The sequence below is a fragment of the Pristis pectinata genome, chromosome 27, assembly GCF_009764475.1.
Source record: "Pristis pectinata isolate sPriPec2 chromosome 27, sPriPec2.1.pri, whole genome shotgun sequence".
Classification (NCBI taxonomy): Eukaryota; Metazoa; Chordata; class Chondrichthyes; order Rhinopristiformes; family Pristidae; genus Pristis; species Pristis pectinata.
In genome coordinates this window covers 22476363-22503481 of record NC_067431.1, presented here as the reverse complement: position 1 = coordinate 22503481, position 27119 = coordinate 22476363, and the positions used below count along the sequence as shown (strand labels likewise).

General features: G+C 38.1%; 1 protein-coding gene across 1 annotated transcript in view; it reads right to left on the bottom strand.

The window, feature by feature from the left end:
• LOC127583595 (centrosomal protein of 164 kDa-like) overlaps positions 1-27119 on the bottom strand; it is a 164061-nt gene that overhangs the window by 97647 nt on the left and 39295 nt on the right. Inside the window, exons 3-4 of the mRNA XM_052039718.1 lie at positions 25662-25773; positions 19713-19914 (exon numbers count right to left, since the gene is read on the bottom strand). Of these exons, the coding sequence (XP_051895678.1) occupies positions 19713-19914; positions 25662-25773 (314 nt within the window). The remainder of the gene's footprint in view (positions 1-19712; positions 19915-25661; positions 25774-27119) is intronic.

Here is a 27119-nt window from a genome sequence, read left to right as displayed (position 1 = left end):
AAATCTTGAATAAAACGGAAAAACAATTATAAATTCTTCCACCCATCCTTCCCAAAACTGTCAGTTCTTATAAACATAAAAAGACGTGCAGAATAAGATCATCTGCTCCATAAAATTGATAAATTGGTATACCGAGGTACAGTGAAAGACGTTGTTTTGCATGCCATCCATACAGATCATTTCATCACATCAGTACATTGAGGTAGTCCAAGGGAAAACAATAGCAGAATGCAGAATAAAGTGTTACAGTTACACGGAAAGTGCAGTGCAGGCAGTCAATAAGATGCAAAGTCGTAATGAGGTAGACTGTGAGGTCAAGTGTCCATCTTATTGTACCAGAGGACCGTTCAATAGTCTTATGACAGCAGGATAGAAGACGTCCTTGAGCCTGGTGGTACGTGCTTTCAGGCTTTTGTATCTTCGGCACGATAAGAGAGGGGAGAAGAGAGAATGTCTGGGGTGTGTGGTGTCTTTGATTATGTTGGCTGCTTTACCAAGGCAGCAAGAAGTATAGACAGAGTCCATGGAGGGGGAGGCTGGTTTCCGTGATGTGCTGAGCTGTGTCCAGAACTCTGCAGGTTCTGGCAGTCACAAGAAGAGCAGTTGCCATACCAAGCCATGATGGTAAGTTTCAAAGGGGACATGCCAAATTTCTTTAGTGTCCCGAGGAAGCAGAGGTGCTGGTGAGCTTTCTTGGCCATGGCATCCATGGTGATGTTCACTCCTCAGGACTTGAAGCTCTCAACCCTCTTGACCTCAGCGCCATTGATGTAAACAGGAGCATGCGCACTGGCCCCCTTTCTGAAGTCAATGACCAACTCTTTTGGCTTGCTGACATTGAGGAAAAGGTTGCTGTCATGATACCACATTACTAAGCTCTCTATCTCCTTCCTGTTCTCTGACTCATCGTTATTTGAGATATGGCTCACTACAGTGGTCCACGAACCCATGAACACTACCTCGTCATTCCTCTTTTGCACTATTTTAGTTATTTCTTTTGGTAACATAGTAACTTTTAAGTCTTTCATTGTACTGCTGCCGCAAAACAACAAATTTCACAACATATGTCAGTGATAATAAAGCTGATTCTGAACCATGGCCTAATTAGGGACACTCAACATGGCTTTGTGCGGGGCAAGTCATGCCTTACTAGCATGATTCAGTTTTTCGAGGAGGTGATGAAGGTGATTGATGAAGGTAGAGCTGTGGATGTTGTCTACATGGACTTTAGTAAGGCATTTGACAAGGACCCTCGTGGGAGGCTCATCCAGAAGATTAAGATGCATGGGATCCACAGTGAATTGGCTGTTTGGATTCAGAATTGGCTTGTCCACAGAAGACAGAGGGCAGTGGCCGGTGGGACTTATTCTGGCTGGAGGTCTGTGACTAATCGTGTTACACGAAGATCAGTACTAGGATCTCTACTGTTTGTGATGTTAATAATAACCTGGATGAAAATGTGGATGGGTGGGTTGGTAAGTTTGCAGACGATACGAAGGTATGTGGTGTTGTGGATAGCGTAGAGGACTGCCAAAGGATACAGTGGGATATAGATCAGTTGCAGATATGGGCGGAGAAATGGCAGATGGAGTTTAACCCGGCCAAATGTGAAGTGTTGCACTTTAGGAGATCAAATGTAAAGGGACAGTACACTGTTAATGGCAAGACCCTTAGCAGTGTTGATGTGCCGAGGGATCTTGGGACCATAGCTCCCTAAAAGTGGCTACACAGGTTGATAGACTAGTAAAGAAGGCGTATGGCATGCTTGCCTTTATTAGTTAAGGAACTGAGTTCAAGAGTCGGGAAGTTATGTTGCAGCTTTAGAAAACTCTAGTTAGGCCACATTTGGAGTATTGCATTCAATTCTGGTCACCCCATTACAGGAAGGAGGTGGAGGCTTTGGAGGGAGTGCAGAAGAGGTTTAACAGGATGCTGCCTGGATTAGAGGGCATGTGCTATAAGGAGAGGTTGGACAAACTTGGGTTGTTTTCTCTGCAGTGGTGGAAGCTGAGGAGGTTTATAAGATTATGAAAGGCATAGAGTAGACAGCCGGTATCTTTTTCCCAGGGTTGAAATGTCTAATACTAGAGGGCATGCATTTAAGGTGAGAGGGGGTAAGTTCAAAGGAGATGTGTGGGGCAAGTTTTTTTTTACACAGAGTGGTGGGTGCCTGGAATGCGCTGCCAGGGATGGTGGTGGAGGCAGATACGATGGAGGTGTTCAAGAGACTCTTAGGTAGGCACATGGAAGAGCAGGAAATGGAGAAAATAGGCATTGTGTAGGCAGAAGGGAATAGTTTAGTTGGATTTGATTAATTAAATATTATTTAATTAGTTTGGCACAACACTGTCAGCCGAAGGGCCTGTTCCTGTGCTGTACTGTTCTATGTTCTTTATGTGCCTAGGTATAAAATACAAGAGGTCTAACGTTGGCAAGAGGGTTGGAGGAAATGGACAATGAACTTTTCCTTCAAAGAGGTAAAACCTTTGCCACATTTACTTGAATTAGTACAAAGGGTTGCATATTGGGAGGTGGAATTATTCTTACTAAGCTTTTTAGCCTGTGTTGATATGATAGGCCAAGTGACCTTTCTTATTACTCTTTATGTTCATCATTCTATGATCAGTTACTCTGCCTATTTCTACCAAAGGAACATCAGCTAAATTTATCCATGCCTTTTGACCAGGATTGACTATTCCAACACAGTTCAAGGATGTACACCTACATGCAGTTCCTAGAGAAAGAAAGGACTGCAGATGCTGGAACCTAGATGAATAACACTATGATGGAGGAACTCAGCAGGCCAGGCAGCATCCGTGGAGAAAAGCAGGCGGTCAATGTTTTGGGTCAGGACCCTTCTTCAGGACTGAAGATAGGAAAAGGGAAAGTCCATATATCGGAGGGAAAAGCAGAGCAGTTATAGGTGGACAAAAGAGGAGAGGCGGGGTGGGCACAAGGTGGTGATAGGTAGATGCGGGTAAGAGATGGTGATAGGCAGGTGTGCGGGGGAGGTGGGGAGAGCAGATCCACCAAGGGATGAGTCAAAGGCAAGGAGAGAAAGGGATAGAAAGAAGAGAGATAGGCTAGGAAAAGGAAGAAAAGGAGAAGCATGGTTGGGGGGGTGGGGGGAGGGGGTGTGGGGATTACTTAAAGTGGGAGAATTCAATGTTCATGCCGTTAGGCTGCAAGGTTCCAAGATGAAAAATGAGGTGCTGTTCTTCCAGTTTGCGCTTGGCATTCTCTTGGCAGTGGAGGAGGCCGAGGATTGACAGTGATAGAGTGGGAGGGAGTGTTGAAGTGACTGGCAACAGGGAGATGCAGACCGCGGTTACGGACAGAGCGCAGGTGTTCTGAGAAACAGTCACCTAGTCTGCATTTGGTCTCACCAATGTACAGAAGGCAGTTACCTCCTCAGTTTCCTCTGTTCCTGCAGACCCTTTTGAATTGTGTAAATCAAAACTGGTCAATGGGTTTATTGGGGGGGGGGTGAGGTGGGGGGGGAAGAGAGGGAGAGAATGAGCATGAACAAAAGCTAGAAGCTGAGGGCATTTGGAGAGTGACAGTACAAACAAAGGAACATGAAAAAAATGCAAGATGCAGACCCACAGATCAGGCTGTGCTAATAGAAAGAGAAAGACCGAGCCAATATCATAGATATGCCTTCAGGAAAAACACTGGCTTTCCTTTATTAACTCAGTATTACTCACGTCCATTAATTTTGTTCTTGTATTTTTTTTAATTTCCCAGCAGTCTGCAGTTGCCAAGCATGTCTTTACATTGCTTTTTGAATTATGGTGTTATGTGTGCCATTTTCCAGTCCTTTGGCATCCCCTTCTGTCGAGGGAAGCTTGCATAATAAAAGGAAGCCCTTCTGAAATCTCCTTCCTTCAGCAGTCTAGGATGCAACCCATTCAGACTACATGATTTACTTATTTTAAGTATAGTCAGCCTTTCTAGTATCCCTTCCCTATCAATTTTCATTCCAACTATCATCTCTATTACCTCCCTTTTTAATAAGACTTTGGCAGTGTCCCCTTCCTTGGTAAAGGCAACATGAATTCATTTAAAGGGAAGACCCTTCAGCTTGTACCTGAAGGGTCTTCCCTTCAAAAGCCACTCTTTCTTTCCATTACAGTTTCAACTGCCGATTTTTGGTTCGATTAACCTTGGCCTATCATACTGAAACTGGATAAAAAGCAGAGGTCATCCCTTTGGTCCCTAATTGGTCCTATCCCATCTCTTACTAGGTGACCGTTTCGCAGAACACCTGCACTCTGTCCGTAACTGCGATCTGCATCTCCCCTTTGCCAGTCACTTTAACATCCATCTCTTACTCCCCAGTTACTGCTTGGAAGCCCATGGACGACCTAAGATTCTCTTTTATATTAAATATCATTCTATTTTCACATTGTCTTCTTTTCCTTTTCTGTTTCCCTCAGCTCACTATGGTCAGTCTGGTTCTTATATGATTGAACAAACTTGCACTCTACAGCTTTTCTTCCATTATGTTCTCTATTTTTTATCATCCAGGAATCCCTGACTTTGGTTCCCACCTATCCTCTTAGTGGGAATCTATTTAGCTTGTACCTGAAGGGTCTTCCCTTTAAAGGCCACCCTTTCTTTCCTTTACAGTTTCATCTGCCAATTTTTGGTTTGATTTGACCTGGTCAAATCCCCTCTCATCCTATTGCAGTTTGTCCTCCACCAATTAAATTGTTCTCATGTAGATTACTCCTCGCTTTTTTCCACTACACGTTTAAACCTCATGATATAAGAATCAATTTTAGTCAAGTATTCTCCCAATGCCACTTGGTTCACTTTATTGTCCTTAAACATATCCAGCAATAAAAACAAAAAATGCCAAAAAAAAAGCAGGTCAGGCAGCATCTATAGACAGAGAAACATTAGTGTGTGTTTTAAATTACTGGGAGCAGGAGGGATGGAGAGAACAAAGTGAATGTCTGACGTAGTTCTGATGAAAGTCATTGACTTGAATTGTTGGCCTTACTTTTCTCTCCACAGATGTTGCCTGACCTGCTGAGTGTTTTTGGAATTTTCCATTTTGTCTAAGATTTCCAGCATCTGCAGTATTTTGCTTCCATTACTAATGCAATAATATTTCCTTCGACATTGGGCTGAAAAACATAATGATCAAAGTTATCCTGAACACACCAGAAATTTCTTTTTCTTTCAGCCAACATTATTTCAATCAATATTTTCACAAATGAAGTCTCCCCATATCAGTAACACAATTCCAGTGCTGTCATTTCCCTAGAGATTCGTTCTCCTTTCACCTTCTCACTATTTGGTGGTCAAAAGAATCCTCTGTAGCAGCATAATAGTATCTTTATCACTTATTAACACTAATAAAATGGATCATGTTCTTGACACTTCAAGGACAGTTCTCTCTCCTGTACTATATCATCCTTGTTCAATAATGTCACCCTAATGCCTTTCTCCCTCACACCTTGTACACGCGAATATTCAGAATATTAAATGGCTAGTTCTGTTCTTAGCTGGGCCCTGTTTTATTTATCATAGCTACATAAGATTTCCAAAGAGCTATTTGTGCCTGCAGCTTATCAGTCTTATTAATCACACTTAGGTTTGAAGTGCTCATGTGTAAACTGTCTTTGTGTTCCTTGTTCAGTCTTGGCCTTCTCACCTACTACAGCACTAGTTCCTACATCAGTGCAAATTTTCCCACCTCTTTGTGTGTTTGATTCCTCTTTTCAATGCCACAAGCTGGTGTCCATCATCCAGACAAGTTTCTCTCCCACCACACTAATGAACCTCTTTTTCTTTACATACAAGTTCTTTAGAAAGGTGTCTTCAGATAGGAGAGGCTATTCAGTGCCTCCCATGGAGAAATCTAGACCTCCCAATTGCAGCATCCAAGGATCATTTGAATGACTGCACAATTTTGTTTCCAATACCATACCAGGATCTTATTTCAGTACTCTAAGCAATGTCTCTTACAATTTTGTCAGCTCATCCTGCAATTGTGGTGCAATTTAAATAGCATTCTAGAGTAAACATTTCCATTTCTATTATTCCAACCACATAGATTCCATGGTCAAGAAAGCACACTAGTGCCTTTACTTCCTCAGGAGGTTTAAGAAATTTGGCATGTCCTTTTTAACCCTCACCAATTTTTGAAGATGCACCATAGAAAACATCCCATCCAGATGCATCATGGCTTGGTACGGCAACTGCTCTGTCCAAGACCACAAGAAACTGCAGAGAGTTGTGGATGTGGCTCAGCACATCACAGAAACCGGCCTCCCCTCCATGGATTCTGTCTATACTTTTTGCTGCCTCGGTAAAGCAGCCAACATAATCAAAGACCCCACCCACCCGAGACATTCTCTCTTCTCCCCTCTCCCATCGGGCAGGAGATACAAAAGCCTGAAAGCATGCACCACCTGGCTCAAGGACAGCTTCTATCCTGCTGTTATAAGACTATTGAATGGTCCTTTAGTACAATAAAATGGACCCTTGACCTCACAATCTACCTTGTTATGACCTTGCATTTTATTGTCTACCTGCACTGCACTTCCCCTGTAACTGTAACACTTTATTCTGCATTCTGTTATTGTTTTTCCCTTGTACTACCCCAATGCACTGATATGATGAAATGATCTGTATGGATGGCATGCAGGACAAAGTTTTTCACTGTAGCTCGGTATATATGACAATAGTAAACCAATTTTATATCATTCAAATTTATGTAATTCTGGAGGGATTCCATATGCTGAGAAAATAAAGGCCAGAAAGCTCATCAACCATAGCCAAGCTGTACCCCTTAGCAAGGATTACTGTACATCATTCAGGTTTAGAAATGCTGACTAATTTTTCCTCAGTATCTTGAAGCCAACTGGATCTTCACAGTGGCTGCCCCTTGCTGAGATTCCCATCATTTGAAACTGTGCATAAATCTATGGTCTGAATAGATTACAGATTCTCCACACTCACAAAAACATAACCAACTCCTGCACTCAATGCCCTGATTTATGAAGTCCAAAGTGCCAAAAGCTCATGTTACGACCCTATCTACCTGCGACACCACTTTCAAGGAACTATGGATCTGTATTCTCAGGTCCCTTTGTTCTATCACACACCTCAGAGCCTTGTCATTCTCTGTGTAAGTCTTACCCTTGTTTATCCTCCCAAAGTGCAACACCTCACACTTGTCTGCATTAAATTCCATCTGCCATTTTTCAGCCCATTTTCCTAGCTGGTCAAGGTCACGCTGCAAGCTTTGATAGCCTTCCTCGCTGTTAACTACGCCCCAATTGGGATGTAGTAGCCACGACTGGGGTTCAGTAGCCACTCAGATATTACACAGAATCTGCAGCCTGGTAATTTGAAGAGAGAAATGTCTTATATCATTATTAGTTTAATGCATTTTAATTATTTGTCAATGTTTTTAATTGTAAGAATAATTTTTTGAAGCATTGACATCAATCTTAATAGATTTTAGAAGTCCCTAAATGTAGAGAGAAATCTGGAAACAATTGAATTGCCTCAAAAGTCACAGTTCCTTCCCCAGTTTTGCCTTCTGTCAATGCACGTCAGAGGTGTTTCAAGCTGGGACCTCTCCATTATGCCATAGTGGAAAGGTCCCGGCCTCGTCACTCTCTGGACCTTGTTAGCCTATCAAGTGTGTATAGAGCATCAATGTGATCAGCCATAAATGTTGGATTTGTATTACTATGGCACTTTTCATACTCACTCCAGGCACCCCAAAGTGCTTTATGTTCAATGAAGTACATCCAAAGTGTAGTTAGCATTGTAATGTTGAAAAGCACACAGCCAATTTTCACACCACAAACAACATCATAACAATAGCTAATCTATTCTGGTATTCTTGAGAGAGGGATAAATATTGACTAGGACACTGGGGATAATTCACCTGCATTTCTTCATTATTGTATCTTGGGATCTTATATCCAATTGAAAGACCAAACAGGGTCTCTGTTTACCCCTTCTAACAGTGTGCACGGAGAATCTGCATAGATTTTTCATCTACTCATCTCAGTCATATCATGATGAAAAACTAAAGGCAGCCACTGTCCCCCAGTATTAGTTAAAAATGACATGATTTGTACTCTCACAAGTTGTCTCAGTGTCATCCTTTTAAAGGCAGGGAATGATGTATGCCAAAGGACAAAGATTTATTATTATAAACTGAATTCATTAAATTCAAATACACTAAGGTTTGAATCTATCCAGAAATCATGTTGCAATGATTTCAAATAGCTTTTACAAAAAAATACTTTAAGCTTCAGCAACAAAGACAGTTGTTCTAAATTAATTACAATTCCATTTATTCATATGAACAGGATAAAACATGGCCCACTAAATAAAGGTTTGTCAAACATACTATCCCTTTTCATCATGTTTGCTGAAGCTCATATAATGAAATAAAGTTCTTTCTGCTAATAGGTTTGCACAAAATCAGTTCTCTTTATGACAGACATTGCTGTACTCTTGCTGTCCAATAACAGAAACACACAGCATGCAATACAAAAGAATCGTGATTTTAGTGCATATAAGAATATATTTTCCAAAATATATCCCTGAAATCTAAGCGTCTTGTGGAAAAATTGTAGCAGATTTGCAAACAGAAAATAGACCATGGGAACACAGACCTGGGATATAGAGTACTTTGGAGATAGGATCAGATAAAAGAACATCTCTCTCACACTGCATACTAAACTATTACTCGGTTGAGAGTCCCAAATTGCTATGTTGTAAAGCAAAGATGTTATTCGATATACTCTATCAGCTTTGTGGCTCACTGTTTATGAAGCAGCACAGCCAGTCAATTTCAGTGCCTGGACTGAAGGGATTAATGTTGCCTGCTGATGCTGCACTAATGATGCCTAATCAAGCTGAAACACTAATTTATGCTGATAATATGGATAATTTTCCAAAACTAAAAATATTTTCTATTGGCAAGATTCTGATTTTCTTTCAATTTCAATGATTAAAAAACACAATAAACATCTTTAATAATAAACACTGTGTAATTAAATGTTTTGTGCTGGCAGTAGGGAGTTTGCAGCATGACTGACATTTAAATATCATCTTGTCAGAGATCAGAATTCTGGGTTAATCCCCAATTTTATTTTCAAACCCCAGGTTTATATTCAAGAATTTTGTGTGTTTAGGAGATTACTTCAGAGAAGAATTTAAAAAATTAATCTATGTGCAGCATCATCTGTGTACAACCATTAAATGTTCTTTCTTAAATTCCTACAGTATTATTTATGCAGAGAACAAGACCTTAATGCACAACAATAAAGCAGCCCAAATAATTCCTGAAAAAAAATAAGATGCAACCTGGTGAGGCTGCAGTACATGACATCAAAACCAGCTTGCAATGCATGGAGCTAAGCAACCTCACATCCAACAAATTAAATAGAAGCCCCTTGGTCCTACTACATTTACTCTGTGTTGTAGTAGATAATTAACTAGCTAAGGGAATGAGAAGGCTCCAAGAACATCCCCATCCTCAGCAATGGCTGGACATAGCATATGACTGCTAAAGACAAGATTAAAGCATTTCCAACCACATTCAGCCAGAGTGCTGAATAGATGATTTAACTCGGCTTCCTCTTGAGATCCCCACCACCACAGAAACCAGACTTTCAGGTTCCTCCTGATATTCCCATCATCATAAAAAACAGACTTCAGGTTCCTCCTGATATCCCCATCATCACAAAAACCAGACTTCAGCCAATGTAATATCAAGAAACAGCTGAGAGCATCAGAACAGAAAAGGCTATTGGACCAGACAATATCCGAGCTATCGTACTGAAGACCTGCACTTTAGAACGAGATTCAGTTTCAGTCTCCAGTCCAGTTACAACACTGGCATCTACCCCACAAATGTGGAAAATTGCCAGCTACGCCCTGCTCACAAAAAGCAGGACAAATCCAATTCGGCTAATTACTGCCCAATCAGTCTATGCTCAACAATCAACAGTGACAGAAGGGATCATTGATTGTGCTATCAAGCAGCACTTACACTCTAATCATCTTGTCACCAATGCCCAGTTGGAGTTTTTGCCAGAACCACTAGGCTCCAGGCCTCATCACAACCTTATTCCAAACACGTGCCAAAATGCTGAAGTGCAGAGCTCAGATAACTGCCCTTGGCACTGAGGCAGCATTTAATTGAGTGGGGATACAGGGTGCACCAGTAAAATGGCATCAAGGGAAAACATTTCAATGGTTGGAGTCATACCTTGTTAAAAAGATGTCAAGCATGCCAACCAACCCCATTGCAGTAGAACATGAAGGCAGTAATCCTATGCCCAACCTTCTTCCACTGTTTCATGAATGACCTTCCTTCAAGTCATAAGATCAGAAGTAGGGATGTTTGCTATTAATGCCACAATGTTCAATGTCATTCATAATCTCTCAGCAAATGAAGCAGCTATCTGCATGCAGCAAGATCTAGACAACATTCTGGCATGGGCTAATGAGGAGCAAGTAAAAGTCATGCATGGAAGAGCCAGGCAATAGCCATTTTCCAACAAGAGAGTCTGACCATCTACCCTTGACATTCAATGGCATTACCATCATTAAGTGCTGGCAAAATTTTAAAAAATACTTTGACTTTATTTATTAGTGCTGAGTACCCAGAATACCTGCCCTGGATTCATGCAGGCAGCCCCTAGTATCCCTGCTAGACTCTCATCTGCTGTAGGCGTGGTTTATCTAGATGTAACTTTGGTCCAGTAGGCAGCTTCTGCAGCCAGCAGGGGAGTCTGTCACACAACAGTAGTAAAAGAAAAGATATAATACACCAATGTCCTGTATCCATGTCACCATTCTCCAGGCAAATATGTTGTGTTCAATAATAGTATCACATATCAATTAGAGTGCTAGACCATTTTATCCCCAAGATAAAAAAAATGGTTAAAAATCAAATCTAAGCTGGTTTATGCATGTCACTAATACAATAAGAAACATGTTCAAAAAACCAAAATTTTTCTCGAATGAAACCACCAGTTGAGCTAGCATGGCTATTACATCTACACCTCAGAAAATTACCTTCTCAAACTATTGTGGACAAAGTAGCAATATTAGAAAATCGTATACATGGACAATAGATGTGTTTTCACAAACCAATACAGAAACAAAAGTCCTCAGTGAATAAGTGGACTGGCACAGTTGCAACACAGACTTCCATGTGTACTATTGGTTCTCTCCATACACATTACATACAAGCTTAGCTTTGTCACAACATGACCTTCCTTTCACACAATCTTACATCCGTCCATCTATCTGTTCCTGTGTCCCACGTTAGCTCAGACAATGCTCCTTTATCAGCACCTAAATCTCCATTATCAATAATTTTTTTCATTAAAAATTCTGCTGTCTAGTCTGACAAGGACCATCCCACTCACCATGGTTATCTTCCTTCATTACCTAAACAGCATTAATTCCTCTGATGTCAAATTTTTCATCTTCATTTTCAGATCTCTTCATGCCCCTTCACCTCTCTGTCTTTGGCCAATTAGGTGCTAAACTCTTAAATTCCTCCCCATATCTCTGCATCTCTCCTGCTCCCTTGCCCATTTCAATTTTATCCTATTATGCTTCTGTCAAGCACTGTGAAGCTATTCTCCAATGTTATTTGAGACCATTTAAATATAAGTATTGTGGTACTGACCAATTAGATATTGTCACAAAACAAAGAATATTCCATGTAGATTGAAGAGTCACAGCTGGCTGATGCAATTTTAATTTACCCAAACTAAAGTCATAAAAAATATCAATTCCCATTTTTATTATAGGTGGGAATTTAGCTCAGCTGTAATGGTGTTCACTTCCTACATGACTGAGGAGCCTGCCAATAATTGTGGTTAAAGCTCTCACATGAACAGTGTTCATGGAAGAACGAGGAGGAAAGCTCGAAGACTGGAGAGTCATTTCAGGTGCTTTACCATATTTTCCTATTTCCATTGTTGCAGGGCAGTGTACAGGTCATTTACGCCTCCTCTCAGTGAACACCAGGGACCTACAAAAGGAGCTTAGGCAAATACATTAACCAGTACGTTCTTTTTTTTAAAGAAACAAACAAAATCTGGTAGGCCTTGGTCAACAAATTCCTGATGAGAACATTTCACTTTAAATCAACTTTCTAGTTCCCATTTCTCTTTTATTCTACCATCTTTACACATTTGGCTTACTGATGATAATAAATTAAATCAGGAAAATGAGAGCAGTACAGGAAATTTACAACTGTTTACATCACTCTATAATTGCATCTGAAAGAAGATTCTAAGAAATCACAGTGGATTTACAAGGGCGATACCTAGAATTCAGAAAGTGTTACATTTCCTCATCAGATAGGCAATTGCTCCAGCAACTCTAAAGAGAGGGCTTTAAATTATTAAATTGTCTATGTTTTCACGGTTAAAATTCACCAAGGTCCTATTCCATTGCAATATTCTTTCAGTATTCTAAACTCACACTACATCTACAAAGTAATTTCATTCAAGGCAGCAACCATTTGGAATACTAACCATGTTCAAATTCAGCAACTATGCCGAGACTGTGAATTGGCCATGATTGAACACAATGAAACACATTATCTCGTTAGACCAGTACTGGCAAAGGGTCCACTTCTGAAATGTCTCCTTCAAAGATGCTCACTGACCTGCTGCATGTTCATAGCAGTGTATTTCGGATTTCCTATAACTAGTTCTTACACTCCAGCTGGGCATTTGGACCTCGTATTCAAAATGGGGAATAGAGCATCACTTGGGATGACAAATGGCTGAGTAGGAGGAAATGGTTATTTCACTTCCATGATTCTGAATATTAAAAATAAATAGACATCTGAGACCTTCTGCTGAAACACTGAAGGACTGTATATCTTCACATTTTCACTCCTGGGTTGGGTGCCAATGTTACTGTGAATGTATCAAATCAGCCTCTGATAGTGAATGAATAACAACTTAAAATTCGTCTTGTTCATCCAAAGAAGATTATAGCCTGGCTTTTGCTCATACTAGTGAACAAAAGGCACTGGCAATTACACAAAGATGTTGTGGATTTTTTGCATTGTGACTTGCTGTGATTAGAATCAACATTATAGCTTACTCACCTCACAGAACCTGGCAAATAGGTTAAGCATGGGTTGAAGAATCTTTACTGAGACACGGAGCAGCAAAAATTTGGCTTTGGCTTCAGTGCTAAATGCACAATTTGGAAACATATGTATGTTGAGCTCCAATTCTGAAACCTGGTTCCATTGAAGTCCAAGGAACAGAATTACATAAACCGTGTTATGTGCCTACTGCGGGTTTAGCACAAACAATGGAAATCAAATTTTTAACCCAAAGAGCCCAAATAATGAAGAATGTAAAAATGTTTTTTCAATGCAATCTCATACAGAAACCAACAAAAAGAAAATGAAACTAGGAACAGGGCCGAGATAAAGAAGACAAAATTTTAAAAAAACTTTAAAATTCTGCAAAAATACAACTGCTGGGCACATGCGTTACAATGTTAAAAGTAAATGTGTACAGCCAAATTGGTTGCTTGCTAGCAATGAATACTTAACACAGTTAAAATTTCACCATTAAATGAGCGATGTATTTAAAGGGTAACCAAAGGGCAAATATCACTTTTTATCCTTCAGGTGCTCAACTGTAACTGCTTGGAGAGACACCATTAGGATAAAGTTTCTGGAGGGGCAGGGCAATTTTACAAAAAAAAATTCCAGATGCTGTAAATTTAAAACAAGAACATAAAATTCTGTGGAGACACAGAGATGCAGATACCGGAATCTGAAGCAAAAAACAAACTAACTGCTGGAAGAACTTAGCAGGTGAAACAGCATCTGTGGAGGCAAATGATGGTCAACGTTTAGGATCAAGACTCTGAATCAGGACTGTAGAAATATTACCTCGTCCTGATGCAGGGTCTCAACCCAAAACATTGACCATCCCTTTGACTCCACACATGCTGCTTGACCCGCTGAATTCCTCCAGCATTTAGTTTGCTTTCCAGTACATAAAATTTTTCAGCTGCATAGCAAGTCAGGCATGACCTGTAGGAAGAATAAATGAGTTAACATTTTGGATATGAAGATTGGGTCTGTCTACACCCAAAACGTTACCTTATCCATTGCTTCTTCAAGTACTACCAGTTCACAGATCTTGTCCAGCAATTTGCTTTTTATTCCTCGATTTCAATATTAATTTTCAAGAATGAAATAGAAAAGGAATCGTATTTTCAAATGGGAGTAATACAGAGCATTCAACACAGCCTCTACTGTCAATCACATGTAAACTACCCTAATCAGCAGGCTGTTCATATCGGTTAAGTCAGAAAGCAAGATCATGCAAAACAAAGTGAATGTGATTGTGAAGAATGAAATGCATCAATGAGGTATTTCATATCAATTCCTCACAATGCCTAGGGTGAATCTTTAGCAGCTAAGAGAGGAAAAATACATTAAAAGAAAAAGAAAATGTAAAAGTGAGCGATTCCTGAAATGAACTGGAAGATTCTGGTTTACTGGAATTGCTTTCGGCACTTTAGACCTGCTCTACTTTCATATCTACCGCAGCAGTCTTTTATTCTTCAAAACACGGAGTGAAATGAAAGCACTAGGAAAGGGTAGAGGAACAAATTGATGTCTTACTCAAAAGCTTTTTCTTACTTTTGTGAACATCAAACAAATTCCTTCAAAACTTATTTCAATAATTCAGAAATTGAAAAGTGATGTTTAAAACTGAAGTTGTACTAATGTGCAGTCTTAATCTGGTCCCTCAAGGACAGGTATCCAAACATAAAGCTGACTTGGAATGGAAATAATATATTTGTGCAAAGTACTCTTCTGAGCTGGGAGTAAGGTGCACTGTTGAAGCAGACATTTGGTTTTGGGAGCATTTAATGCTGCCAATAGGTATCTAAAGCAGAAAGGGTTCCACTCCTAATGAATAAAATCCCTAAATTTGGTTTGGTATCAATATTCTTCAAAAAAAAAATCAGAAATCTTTATTAAAAAACGAAATTCTATAAATTTTATTCAGCAATTAGAAATGTAGAGTTTAGTTTATTGCATAATTTAAGATGCAGCTACAATGAAAAGCAAGGAACACAGAATTCTTTGCAGTAGTCTACAATGGGAATATGATACTTAAGGGGCAGCACAGTAGCGTAGCGGTTAGAGCGACGCTATTACAGCGCCAGCGATCGGGGTTCGATTCCCGTCGCTGTCTGTAAGGAGTTTGTATGTTCTCCCGTGTCTGCGTGGGTTTCCTCCAGGTGCTCCGGTTTCCTCCCACATTGCAAAAAGACGTACAGATAGGTTAATTTGGGTTTAAATGGGCGGCGCGGACTCATTGGGCCGGAAGGGCCTGTTGCCACGCTGTAAATAAAAAAAAAGTTTTTTAAATTATAAAATCAGCTCACAGCAACCTCAACATCTTTAATTTTGTGTTCTTTACTACAATGATTTTTTTTATTTAGTTGTTTTGCTTAGATATAGAACTGCCAAATGAAATCATGAAGACCTGACAAAATTCCATTTGAAATCCAAATGCTTTGTACCATGTGGAGGCAAATAGCAAGTGCAACCACTGTTGACAAAACAACAGTAGTTGCATTTCTTATAACCAGCATACCCTGGCAGAAAGATTTATTATGCTAAATCAACAAGAAAGGGTCTACCAGCCTGGCTTCACAGCAGTAGGGAGACACAAGGAAGCAAATGAGATTGCTGAACACCAGATTTGCAGATTACTGGCACTCAAAATCTTGGGTAAATAAGAATGCTTAAGGCTTTAATGTTGAGTAATCTTTATTATACTGATCCTTTGCCAAATTATTTGGTTTATTTTAAATTTGACATGGAAATCCTATTGTTTAATTCCAGATTTTTTTAAAAGCTGTTAATTACTGTCACTCAAAGAGGTGGGGATTTGAAATAAAATATTGAGGAAGGTAGATCCCAAACATCAACAAGGACAAAAAATATAGAAGATTAAGCAAATTAGGAAGTAATGATTAACTAATACCAATTTATTGGGTTAGGAAGAATGTGCTCATCGGTGACAGGTTTCAGAACAAACTCCAACTAAATAAACAAACACGCACAAAAATGGTGCACTTCATTGAAAAATGAACTATTTCATCAAATGCCTGGGAACATTGCATACCCTTGCCTCAAAAAAGGCATTACCATCTCCTAACAGGGGGTATTTGTACTTATAGCTGTTTGCAATCATGATGCTATCAATGACAGGAATTAAAATTCCTACTTTTGCATAACTGACAACCTTAAAAAAAAATCAGGTTCAGGTTAATAATTTTTCAAAATACATTTGTTTCACAAAGTCCAACTGCATTAAGTGGTGAAGAACCTCCATAAACTGCATACTTCTCTGCTGCCTAATAGCCAGGAAAGCCTTACTTTATAATTCAACATCTCTAGACTATCTTTAGGCAGGAACCATCTTACTTACAGTTTCTTCTGCCTTTCCAGTGCCCTCTCTATGTCGCTCCTCAGTTCTAAGATTCCAATTAGCGTTGTTGCCCACCTCATGATCAGCATTCCTATCACATTCTTCTAGTTCTGCCAATGCTTGGGTAATCTGCCCAGGCTGATGGTAAAACTGGTGGTTCCGGAAGGCTACTTCTTCAGACCCTGAACATTCAATTGCTTCATGAAGCTCATCCATTGATACTGCTACTCCATGATCTATTCTAATAATTTTCTCTTCACAGTGTGAGGTAGTTAAAAGAATGGACTGAAACCCATCATTGTAAACATGTGAATCAAACCCATCAGCTATACTTTCAGTTTGTTTCTTGGGAGTTTGTCTTTTTGTTATCTGCTCTGCATCTTCAGAAAAGTCTTCTTTGAGTTCTCGGCTTGCTTTAACTTTTTTGAGTATTTCCTGGTAAAATTTCTGTTCCTCTGAATAGGATGACTCCTCGCATTTCTTGCTGGATGGACTTTGCAGCCAGTTGTTGGAAGCAGTGGGAAGATTTTGATTCAGTGATGAATATGAAGAGGACAAGGAGTCAGTTTCTTTATCTGAATGGTTCAAGCTTTGATCAATATGAGGGTTATAAACATCTATGGTGGCTGATGAGATGTTTTTTTCTGACTTAAGATCTTCATTCTGTTCAAGAACGTCACACAGACCTTGGCCATCTTTCTTTGACACATTATACATCAAACAACTTGCAGCACTAATCTGGTTAAGAGAGTTTACCTTCCTTTTCTCAGTAATTTTTTTGCTAACTATTTCACTGTTACTTGCTTGAGAAATTTTAAAATTGCCCACTATTCTCTTAGTGTTGTCTTCTTTATCAAAAAGTGTTCCTGCAGTTAAAATTTCACCAAAGTGACTAAATGGTTTAAGGGGGACGTTTATTGCTCCCACATTTTCAGATAGTTCTGTGTTTTGTTCATTGTCTATGGCTTTGGTATCTAGCATCCATGGCTCACACTTTACCATATTAAGTTTGCATTGATTAGTTTGCACCTTTGTCATCATTTTCTGCTCAACAGCAGAATTTGGCACTATTTGATTATCATCGCTAAAGCAAAATAAATTGTCTATGTCACGAACTGGCAATACTACAGACCCTTCATCACACTCCTCTGGCAAGTTTTCAGCACACTGGTTTTCTTCTATATTACTTTGTGGCATCTCATCAATTGGCTGATTATTCTGAATTGAATTACCTTCCTGAAGATTTTCAATTGGACAGTTCTTATTTTCTGTGTCATTGAATACAATTACCTGCTCCTCAAGTGCAAATGAAATTCTTTTGTTGTCAGACAGTAGCGGTTCAGCAGTTTTATATTCTACTGGCTTCTTTGGTATGTTAGCTGGTTCTTTATTTGTTAAATGTCCTAAACTCAGTCTATCCAAATTGGATTCAGACAAACTCCAGCATCTACCTGCCTCAACAGCCATCCTGGCTTTTTCTGGCCTATGTAGATCACTAGCTACAAGTCTTTGACCAAAAGGGAGAGTTCTTCCTAGAATTTTTTCAACATCGGAAAATATTTTTCGATGACCACTTTCCCTTCTCAGAGGTTGTAGATTACTCAGGAAATTGCCAGTTATACATTTATTGAATTGCATTGATTTCAAAGATGGTTGCAAGGTGCTAGCATCTATTTGGTCTGTATCCTCATTCTGAGTATTATGCAAATACTCACGACTTGTAAAGTGATGAAGGGAATCATGAGAGGAGCAAGCTAGGCTACAGTATGATGGAGAAGGAAGTACTCCTGGTTCTAACTGGCTTCCCTAAACAAAGGACAAAAAAAAGCTTGAAGACAATGTGAAATTTATCTAGGAGGTATTTAAAATATTTGATGTATTGGGAACAATGCCGCATCTTCCACGTTACGATTCTTTTTATAAGAATACTAAAAAACATTGTTTTATTGTGGTGAGATGATTTGCCACATGCCCTGCCTCCCACATCATTGTTGGACCTGAACCAACCTTGCATATGCAACCCCAAAGAAAGTAAAAATCATTTGAAATAACAAGATAGCATACAATGAAGTTCCAGTTCACTAAATGGAGAAAGGATAGACACAGTACGTGTTTTGTATTTGAAAAGTACATGATTGAAATGATTGAAGCACATAAACAAAATGTAAAACTACCCGTACCGTTTAAATATCATTAATGTTAGTCCCTTGCTACAAAATGATTATTTTTCCTTTCACTGTTTCTTGCCCCATCCATAAACTGTAGTTTCAGCTTTCCCTTCTGAATGCAAAAATCTTTATTTAAGAAAGATCTTACCTTACAATTCAACACTATTTTAAGTACTTTAAAATCATATTTTAATACTTACAAATCAAATGCATCAAAGCCCCACCCACCTTTTTTTCTATACTACATGAGGTATATTTATCCCAAATGGTATGACAATATTTATATCATCTTTTGTAAGATGTCTTCAATAAAACTAATCATTATTAGGACGAACCAACATGTGAATTAAATATATTTCTTGTGAAAATTAAATTATTCACTTAATCCTAATTAAGTATTCACTGTGAATATTACTTGAACACAAATGGTAGTTCAAACAGTTGCAGTAAAGGCTGATAAGGATTTTTATACTATGATGCAAAATAGTTAATTTATAATAGTATAGCTACGAGTGAGATTTCAGTTGAACAAGTCTTTGGTGCATCAAAAGAACCTTAAGAAAGAACGTGTCTGGTTGCTCAGCCCCCTGGTACAATGAGGAGCTAAGCCATAGCAACAAGATGCATGTACAGACATAGGAAAGATATAACTGAGTAATGGTACAATCTGCCCAACTGGTTAACGTTGGTATTTACCCACCACGTGCTAGATTACTTCAGTCATTTGCCAAGTTACAATTGGCCTGTATGCTCTTGGCTTAGGTATAAGATAGAGGCAATACAAATCAGCAGCCTTCCCATTCCAAAATTACTCAATGAGCCTGCAAGTATGAATGACGGATGAGGTCAGAATCTGGCAAATAACTTGCTCTTGTTCAGTCTGAAAGCTCACATGTGTGCATTTGTTCAAGATGGCAGCCAGCACAATTGAGACAATATGCAAAAGGAATCAATGCCTTTTAGAGAGGAAAAACAGGCTTGAAAAAAAAATAAGAAAAATAGGATGCCAATATTATTACATTTTGCTTCAAGAATAAAAACTTACTGTAGATTTAAGTGCATCTTTCTCTTTCTTCTCTTTTTTCTCCTTCTTCTTTTTCTTTTCTTTCTTTTTGCTTCCACCTAGAGCGTGCAGTTTTTCACGTTCCATAGAAACCAGGTTTCTGTATTGCTCATCACATGGATGGTCCCAGGTTGAATGGCCCGATACAAAATTGAAGTAATAGACATCACCTGTGACATCTTGGCTACCTCGGGAAAAGTAAAATGCTTATTTAAAAATATACACTTCAAATCACATCCCAAAAGCCATTATAAATCTTGCTTATGTTCCTAACAGGAACCAACCGGTAAAACCCCAACCACTACCGTTTAGCAACACTATGATCACTTTGTACTAAAATGGACTTTGTTTTTTTTTCATTCTAATTGTGCTCTTTCTTGTAAAAATTGTGTGCAATTTATGTTTAATTTATGTTTTTCTTGTGAATGCTGCTTATATGATGCTATGTGCCTGTGATGCTGCTGCAAGTAAGTTTTTCATTGCCCCTGCACATAACATGTACTTGTGCATATGACAACAAACTCCACTTTGACAACACTAAAATGTGCTAATTACCCCTGATAAAAAGAAATGCAAAAACAAAATACTGCAAATGTAATTGCTAAAAACAGAGTTAACATTTCAGGTTGATAATCTTTTAATCGGTTCTGATGAAAGTTCATTTACTTGAAAAATTAACTCTGTTCCTCTCTTCACAGATCTTGCCTGACCTGCTGAGACTTTCCAAAATTTTTGGTTTATTACTGATAAACCGGAAGTGGTACAAGATGTGTTGTTACTTGAGTAAATAAAGTTAAACTGTGAAAATAGTGACACTGATCATAGATTACCCAAAGCAGTTTTATCGAGAGTAAGATAGATGCATGTCCTCCTCATAATGAGTTTTAATAAGTTACAAGTAGCTGCTTTTATAATATCTAGAAGATTTTAATTTACTCATATTATTATGGCAAAATGTTTTTTTAAAGTTTGTATAACAAATTAGCTTTCAGAAGATGCAATTAGTGTTGTACCCTGAATTGCCTACATTCATTTCAACATACAAATATAGTCAGATAAAAAATTACAGACAGATAAAGAGCAAAATGTCAGTGCAATTATTAAACCACTCTCAATCACTTATTCTTCATTTTAAAAAATCAGATATTTCCTTCAACCAGTTGTGGTTAAATTAAGCAATCAAGAACGCAAGGCTCCGAAGTAAATTTTCTTCCTTTACCAACAGAAAAAAACTATTAATTAGTAGGACACAGGAAGGACACACTAAAACCAAAGTATTAACATGGTTTTGTTTCCTTAAATAAGTTGTCAAAGATATTAACATTCGTAGACATGAATAATTTCACTTGAACATGCAAATGTGTCTAACATAAAAGTTACTAAAAGGATATTCATCTTTCAATAGATCTAAGCAGCATAACACACCCAAAATTTCTAGGGAAAATCCACATTCCCGATCAGCAACACTGAATGTGCTGTACAGTATCAGCAGCACACTCTGGTCTGCCAATGAAATTCAGTTCTACTTGGAGGCTTTAGCATTATTAAGTATATAGTAGTATTATAATATTATAGTATTACATATTATAGTAGTATTATATTATTAGTACATATTATGTTATATATTATATTATATATTTTATATATTTTTTTATATTTTATATATTATATATTATAGTATATATTAGTATATATCAGTATATGGTAGTATTATATATTATAGTATAGTATTATAGTATAGTGGTTATAGTAGTATTAAGGGGTGAATTTCTAAGCAACAGCATTTGAGGAGGCTTGTGTTTGAGGAATGAGGAATTTTATCACCCACTTAATTACTTCTTTATTCATTTGAGGGGGTTGCTGACAAGATCAACCATAGAACCACAGAACAATACAGCACAATACAGGCCCTTTGGCCCACCATGTTGTGCCACCCTTCATTTAATATCCCTTTAATTATTATTTAATATCCCTTAATTTTCCCCAATAAAATTATTGAGCCGGCTTCTTGAACCACTGTGGTCCTTCTTGTGACGAGCGGGAAGTTGGGCAAGGAGTTCCTGAAATGGTTGACTGATCATGAGGATGAATGACCAAAGGAAATTTCAGCTTGTGGAGAAATCTGGAACCAAGGGTTACTGTTTAAATTGGAGATGAGTCATTTTCTTTTCTCTCTGAGAGAGTAGAAGGCTGAGAGTCTTTGGAACTTTCTACCTCAAAGGACAGTGGAAAAATAGTCTGAATATTTTAAGGCAGAATTAGAGAGATTCTTGATAATCAGGGAGATGAAAGATTTCCATGGGTAAATAGGAAAGCAGAGTTGAGATTACAATCAAATCAGACTTGCGTTCTGGCTCCAGAACAAAAATCTTCTGAAGTTGACTAAATGATTGGAGACACAAAAGACTGCAGATGCTGGAAACTGGAGCAGAAAAACAAACTGTTGGAAGAACTCAGCAGCTCAAGCAGCATCTGTGGAAGCAATGGGATGGTCAATGTTTCAGGTCAGGACCCAGCATCAGAACCTAGAGTGTAGAGGTAGGATAGCCAGTATAAAGAGGTAAGAGGGAGGGATGGGACAGGGGCTAAAAGATACTAAATGGAACTAGATAAGGGAGGGATGATGGACAGATGGAGCCAGATGGGGGAGGGAAGATGGAGTTTAGAGACAAAGGCTGGTGAGTGATAGGTGGAAACAGATAAGGAAATAAAAAAGATCAAATGATCACAATTTATTCTTATCTCATTGGATACTCCATTCAGCTTATCTAACAATTCAAAATCTTATGTTGATTATTTTGAGAAAAAGTACAGTGAAAAACATGTACAAAATGGGAAAATTCTTAATAAAGGAAACAAATTGATTAGGAGCTCAGATACACAGGTCAAAAGGTGATGCAGATAGAAAATGCCAATAGGCCTGAAAAGATTTTGACTTTCAACTACAGTAACTGAATATAAAAGCAAGACAAATATTTGTAAGATATGAATGGATAATTTTGCAAAAAACAGTTTGAGAAACGACTCAATGTGTATTTGAAAGGAATAGTCTAGGAGGACATGGGGATAAGTACAATGAAATAGGATTAGTGCAGATCACTGAAGATGAAAGGATATCACTCAGCTGAATGCCTTTGTTCCTTTTTTTCTGTGTTTTATATAGTTTCATTTTAATAAATACAGTGTAATTAGAGAAATGGGACTAAACCCATTCACTTCTATCTCCACTTTTCCTACCTTCTTTACATTTCTCTTTATCTTTCCTAGACCAATCCCCATCTGTATTTCCATCCTTAAATCTCTCTTCCTCAGCACATCTCTTGCTTGATACTCTCAAAACTTACCCAGTTGACCAGCTTTTGGTCATCTGCACCAATAGCTTGAAATCAGTATCAAATTGTTTTAATAATGTGCCTGTGAAAATTGGGATGTGTTGTAATGTTAAAGGAAACATATAAATACAAGTTGTGTATAATCTGTTAAAAGATGTCATTCAGAATACTGTATTCAGTTGTGGGTACATCATTTTAGGAAGGATATAAAGGCCATCTTAATATGTACATAAAAAAAGATATAAAGGTAACTCTCTGAGACTGATACAATGAAGGAACTGGGGATTTAATGAAGGAACTGGCAAGTTTGAGTTAATCCCCCAAAAGTAAAGATCTTAAATAATGAATGCAATTAAAAAAGATAGGCAATGACCATTACATCTAGATGCAAAATTCAAAGCAAAAAATACACCTTTCTAGACTTTAAGGTGCACCAGCTAAAAATGAAAAAGGAAAAAGTACCCTCACACAGAAATACGATTGCCTCAAAGATTATTAATTCAAAGATAATAACCACTGAAAAAAGAAAACAAAATGGTAAATACTCGTGAAGTAAAAGGTATTGCTTGATAGCAAGATGAATTCCACAGGGACAAAAACAGGTGTCAGAGGCCAGAAGCAGAAACGTGTAATTCTGATTGCACTTCCTTCTGAGTGCCAGTTCCTCATTGGGAGCGTCTTGGTCTGAACATTAGTCCATGGCAAAAAATGCTGAGAGCCAGGAATACAATGAGAAGCACCACGACTATAATTTTTGAAAAAGCTTGGCTGGCCAACCAGCTTGTTCCTGTTCCCTGACAAAGGATGACAGAGGAATACATCTTTAATGATAATTCATTAAAAATTTAGTTTAATTGAAACACAACCACTTTTAAAAGTTAATTCACAAATGAAACTTAAATTTTAACTTTAATGGATTGTCATTGAAGATCAATTCATCACAATATAAAACTACCACATTCTTGATCAAATTTTCTTTAAGTGGAATTTGACCTTATTAAAGCTGATTTTATGTAGGCTCCACTGAACTTTGAAATGGTGCATTTATGATTAAACAAACACTGTCTACTCTACACAGAATCCTATAATTAAGCAATAAATGTCGGTAGCCCCGAGTGTACAAAAGAATAAATGGCTCTTGTGTGCTACCCGGCATTTAATCATCAGGCAGCAGCTGTTTTTATTTTTTTGCCAAGCAAACCCTGGGCTGCCAACATTTGGTTCACATTACATTTTTTTGAGGGAACATGCATTTTCTAATAAAATAAAGACATTTTAAAAAGGGTCCATTAAACTTCATTTTTCCTTTGGTCAAATACAAAGTGCATTCACACCCAATTTGGAGAAACTGTCAAATTCTCCCCATCCCACCACTTTCACTTGATTGCCATTCTTTCCTCTGTAGCTCTCCCTTTTTCATTTCAATGGAGGTGACCTTACATAACTTTGCAAATTGCAAACTTTAGTTAGGATCTAATAACATTTAAGATGTATATGAAATTGGAGACACACAGTAACTATTTTACTCATGAGACATTCTTCAACTTGTGATTTTGGCACAGTACCCTGTATCCAACAATATGTAATAGAACAGTAAAGTTAATATTGGATGAAGAAGATAAATTTTAAAATCATGATAACCCTCTTTCATCTGGAATACTGTTTAATTAAGCTAGTATACTCTTAGGGTTTTAGAGACAAGAATACCACATAATAGGTAGACACAGAAATCAAGCTCTTCACCCAAGATACTACGACTCACCTTTCTAAGATTTATGTCCCAAATGTAAATGGCTGAATTCCCAAAAGGCCATTAACAGATGGAAGGTCGAAGCATGATAGAACATGCAACCCTTTTTTAAACATGTATGTAGATATGGAAATGAAAGAGGAATAGGCTAAGGCAGACAAATAATGGTTGCACAAGACTGGATTAGGACAGTAACAGGAGTCAGACCCTTGGGCCTGTTGTGCCATTCAATCAGATCATGGCTGGTATGTACTTCAAATCAATTAACTTGCCTTTGTATCCTTGCAACTAAAACCTATTGATCTCCATCTTATAAATTCCAATTGACCTAATACCTATAAGCTGTTGTGTGGTGGGCTAAACAGAGAGATCCATATTTCCACAATTCTATGATCTGGAATCTTTCTTGTAATTACTGGTGATGGCCTGGCTACCATTTTAAAAGTGTTCCAATTCATTCCAGGCGGGTTGTCTGTATCTACTCTTATATGTTCCTTTGCAATTTTCACAGCTCAGTAAGCTCAACTTCAATCTTGTCAGGGATACAATTAAGTTTCTGCAGCCTGTCCTCATTACTTAATAATTTAGCCCAGTATATTCAAGTGATTTTCACTGTGCAAACCTTTGCTTAATTAGTGGCCCATAAATGAATACTGAACTTAAGAATAGGTCAGACCAGGGAAAGCAAAAAAACTGCAATGTTGGAATGCTTGCTAGCACAGCTCTAATGTCTTCCTACAACTCAGCTTAAGTTGCAAGGACTAAATATGTAAGTTTTAAAATGTCATATGAATCATTATACTTTACTGAAATCATATTACAAACAGTAAAAATCTACAGCCATCTTACCAAGGTTTCCATTCCTGTGGTAAAGGTGCCACTATGCCCTCCCTGGCTAACCACATTAACTCCGGTTCATTGTCAGGGTCAATTCCTATCTCCCGAGCATATTCTTGGATTTCTGAAGAAAAAAAAGTTATATATAAACTGTTATAATTTTTTTTGTAAAACGAAAGGCACAATGCACAAGTGTGTGCTAGTTACTCCAATATCATTAAATTCTGATGGGACGCCATGGCAATTAGATGCCCCCAAGTGACCCTAGGATAATGTTCAGAGTTAATGTGCTGGTCTCCAACTGACCCAGGACAACAGGAATGGTTTAGGTATTTGACGCAAGCAAGATTTCCTTCTTTTTTTCATTATTTAGACATCCCAAGCATTAAACAAGTTACACTCAAGTTTTTTTTGCAGCAAGGGCCAGGTTGACAATCTAAATCATTTCTGAGGTCCACTCGCACAACATGAATGTTCACAGTGTCCAATGGTTACATGAGTGACTCCCTGCAGTTTCACAGCAGTTATGCTGGGGAGGTTGGGCATCGAAGCAGTACAGGTTCAGTAGCTCCAATCAATTCACTGGAGAGCAACAGCTCCGAAAGGGGAAGTAATTTATATTTTGGGTTTAATTGAACTAAATGTATTTAATTATTTTTCTGCAATTTCTATGGTTTTGTGTTTTAGGTTTGTATTGTCTTTTTTTTGAAAAATATACTTTTAATGAGAATTTTTAATATATTTTTAAATTTTATTTTTCAATATACATGAATGTTGAAGACAGTTATAAGTATTCAAATTCTGGGACGTGGCTTAACCAACTGTCAAAGGAAAGCAAAACTGGGTTGTCAATTTTAATGCACATAGTTCCCATTTCAACCTGTTAAAATCATTCAGGTATCAGTGGTTAAAATGGAAGTAGTGTGCATTAAAAAATAATAATGCAATAAGCAGTAACAGTTGTTTCTTGAACTTTCATGACATTGAACACTTCAGCTTCATCTAGAGACAATCCTTTTGCTGCGATGACACAATCTCAAAGTCAGATTGAAACTGGTTTGTGTCAATTACTTGAGATCCAAAGTAAAATTAACTGAATCGTTTATTAACAGGTTGGCTTAATATATTTGAGTCCAAGGAAAAATATACTTGTTTATTAAATATCTGAATTATATAACTGTGAAGTCAGGATTCCTCAATTTCTTTGGAAAATGGAGAGGGTGGGGGAGTTCTTGCCAACAGTAAACTTGGGCAGAGATGGGCATTCACTGTTCACTGAGGCAGGCCAGAAGAACCATCCGGCATGCTGGACATATGACAAGTTGGATATTGTGCATCCTTGTTTATGTTCAAAATGAATTCTGGATGAAAACTAAAAAGTCCAAGTGGAACATTAGTCTTCAGGTGTGGCCTGATAGTGGTGGGTATCAGATCAGCCAACTGAAAATTGAAGTTCTACCCCATACTTTG